General features: G+C 57.8%; 1 protein-coding gene across 1 annotated transcript in view; it reads right to left on the bottom strand.

The window, feature by feature from the left end:
• LOC108803336 (vitamin D3 hydroxylase-associated protein-like) overlaps nt 1-2,990 on the bottom strand; it is a gene marked incomplete at its 3' end in the record, with an annotated part of 18,298 nt that overhangs the window by 311 nt on the left and 14,997 nt on the right. Inside the window, exons 11-16 of the mRNA XM_018575183.1 lie at nt 2,793-2,836; nt 2,155-2,194; nt 1,926-2,065; nt 1,441-1,580; nt 1,010-1,137; nt 812-920 (exon numbers count right to left, since the gene is read on the bottom strand). Coding sequence (XP_018430685.1) covers nt 812-920; nt 1,010-1,137; nt 1,441-1,580; nt 1,926-2,065; nt 2,155-2,194; nt 2,793-2,836 — 601 coding nt within the window. The remainder of the gene's footprint in view (nt 1-811; nt 921-1,009; nt 1,138-1,440; nt 1,581-1,925; nt 2,066-2,154; nt 2,195-2,792; nt 2,837-2,990) is intronic.

Raw genomic sequence — 2,990 nt, 5'->3', positions numbered from 1 at the left:
CCCGGTTCCGCCCCTCACCCCACAGCGTGGATCCACCCCACACCCCGGATCCGCTCCACAGCCCGGGTCCGCCCCACAGCTCACACATTTGATCCGCCTTACACCCTGAATCCGCCCCGCACCCTGGATTCGCCCCGGATCCCGGATCCGCCCCGCACCCTGGATTCGCCCCGGAGCCCGGATCCGCCCCGCACCCTGGATCCGCCCCACACCCCACAACATCCCAATGTGATCCTTATATGTGTGCTGACTTCCGGCCAGACAACCCGGACACCACAGAGCATGCCGTACTCACCTCCACTGAGAATGCTGCACAGTCTGGCGGCATCTCTGTCCTCATACACGGATGACCATATTGGACGGGACCCGGAGACTCCCCCATCATCCGACATCCCAACATAAAAGATGGCGCTCACGTAGACCAAGAGCCGCCAACTTGTACGTCACCCAGGAGGTGAAACATGTGATCCAGACACATTCAGCCAAACAGCACAGCCGGGACGGTGACAACTCACCGCGTCTCCGGGGAATGAACACCCAGAATCAGAACTCAGAGTAACCAACTACAAGAATTCACAGAAGGGGGTGACACAGGAAACTGCACCAGGAAATAGTGGTGTCACCTCCTGGCTATGCATGCTGGAAGGTGTGTGGCTCACAAGACTGGCCAGACTGAGTGAGGGGTGACCAGATTAGAAGGGTCAGCCATTGTATACAGGACACCATGTCATCCACCTCATGATGACATCACTGGGGAGCGCAGTGGGCGGAGTTCAGGACGTCTTTATAAATGGAGGTGTCTGAGAGTTACCGAAGAGTTTGCCGGGGTGGCCGATATTGAATGCCGGGCTGAGCGCAGGACACAGCAGAGCGTCCAGACCGAGCTTCCTCCATTCACCGATGAATTCACGGCGATATTCCTGAAATCAGAGGTGACAACAGGTGACAACAGGTGACCCCGCCGGCCGGCACCATGAGCGCGATTTCCCATCATATTCATCTGATTTACCTTAATGGCCGTATAATGTCTCCAGAGAGCCGACACCGAGCTGGGGGAGGAGAGGAGAGATGAGGCACCGCATACCCAGAGGAGGGCACTGCCAATACACACCGGGCACAGCCTACACCGGGCACAGCCTACACCGGGCACAGCCTGACATATACACCGGGCACAGCCTACACCGGGCACAGCCTGACATATACACCGGGCACAGCCTGACATATACACCGGGCACAGCCTACACCGGGTCCCGGATCCGCCCCGCACCCTGGATTCGCCCCGGATCCCGGATCCGCCCCGCACCCTGGATTCGCCCCGGAGCCCGGATCCGCCCCGCACCCTGGATCCGCCCCACACCCCACAACATCCCAATGTGATCCTTATATGTGTGCTGACTTCCGGCCAGACAACCCGGACACCACAGAGCATGCCGTACTCACCTCCACTGAGAATGCTGCACAGTCTGGCGGCATCTCTGTCCTCATACACGGATGACCATATTGGACGGGACCCGGAGACTCCCCCATCATCCGACATCCCAACATAAAAGATGGCGCTCACGTAGACCAAGAGCCGCCAACTTGTACGTCACCCAGGAGGTGAAACATGTGATCCAGACACATTCAGCCAAACAGCACAGCCGGGACGGTGACAACTCACCGCGTCTCCGGGGAATGAACACCCAGAATCAGAACTCAGAGTAACCAACTACAAGAATTCACAGAAGGGGGTGACACAGGAAACTGCACCAGGAAATAGTGGTGTCACCTCCTGGCTATGCATGCTGGAAGGTGTGTGGCTCACAAGACTGGCCAGACTGAGTGAGGGGTGACCAGATTAGAAGGGTCAGCCATTGTATACAGGACACCATGTCATCCACCTCATGATGACATCACTGGGGAGCGCAGTGGGCGGAGTTCAGGACGTCTTTATAAATGGAGGTGTCTGAGAGTTACCGAAGAGTTTGCCGGGGTGGCCGATATTGAATGCCGGGCTGAGCGCAGGACACAGCAGAGCGTCCAGACCGAGCTTCCTCCATTCACCGATGAATTCACGGCGATATTCCTGAAATCAGAGGTGACAACAGGTGACAACAGGTGACCCCGCCGGCCGGCACCATGAGCGCGATTTCCCATCATATTCATCTGATTTACCTTAATGGCCGTATAATGTCTCCAGAGAGCCGACACCGAGCTGGGGGAGGAGAGGAGAGATGAGGCACCGCATACCCAGAGGAGGGCACTGCCAATACACACCGGGCACAGCCTACACCGGGCACAGCCTACACCGGGCACAGCCTGACATATACACCGGGCACAGCCTACACCGGGCACAGCCTGACATATACACCGGGCACAGCCTGACATATACACCGGGCACAGCCTACACCGGGCACAGCCTGACATATACACCGTGCACACCCTGACATATACACCGGGCACAGCCTACACCGGGCACAGCCTACACCGGGCACAGCCTGACATATACACCGTGCACACCCTGACATATACACTGGGCACAGCCTACACCGGGCACAGCCTACACCGGGCACAGCCTGACATACACCGGGCACAGCCTACACCGGGCACAGCCTGTATGACCATACACCACAGATGAGGGTATTTGGGGGAGGGGAAGCTTCGGCAGGAATATTACTGTGAGATGCTCTCGCTGGCAGTGGCGGAGTTGTGACTTATAGCAGTTAATCTGAAATCGGTCAGCCGGCGGTCAGTACAGCGAATGTTAGGAAAGCGCGTTAAGCATTATGGGTAAGAAGACATTCCTCACTCACCTCACTCCGCTGTGCGCCTCCAGGTGGTTGGCGATTCGCGGGAACTACGAGGAGATGATGATGATGAGTGGCGCTGTAATCACCCCCCTTACCCGTCCCTCCCCCCCTCCCATCTGTGACACTGCTGCTGCTCCATCCCCCCTCCCATCTGTGGCACTGCTGCTGCTCCATCCCATCTGTGGCACTGCTGCTGCTCCA

The sequence above is a fragment of the Nanorana parkeri genome, unplaced genomic scaffold (assembly GCF_000935625.1).
Source record: "Nanorana parkeri isolate BGI_ZX_2015 unplaced genomic scaffold, ASM93562v1 scaffold3614, whole genome shotgun sequence".
In the NCBI taxonomy this organism is placed as follows: domain Eukaryota; kingdom Metazoa; phylum Chordata; class Amphibia; order Anura; family Dicroglossidae; genus Nanorana; species Nanorana parkeri.
This window is presented reverse-complemented; position numbering and strand designations above follow the sequence as displayed.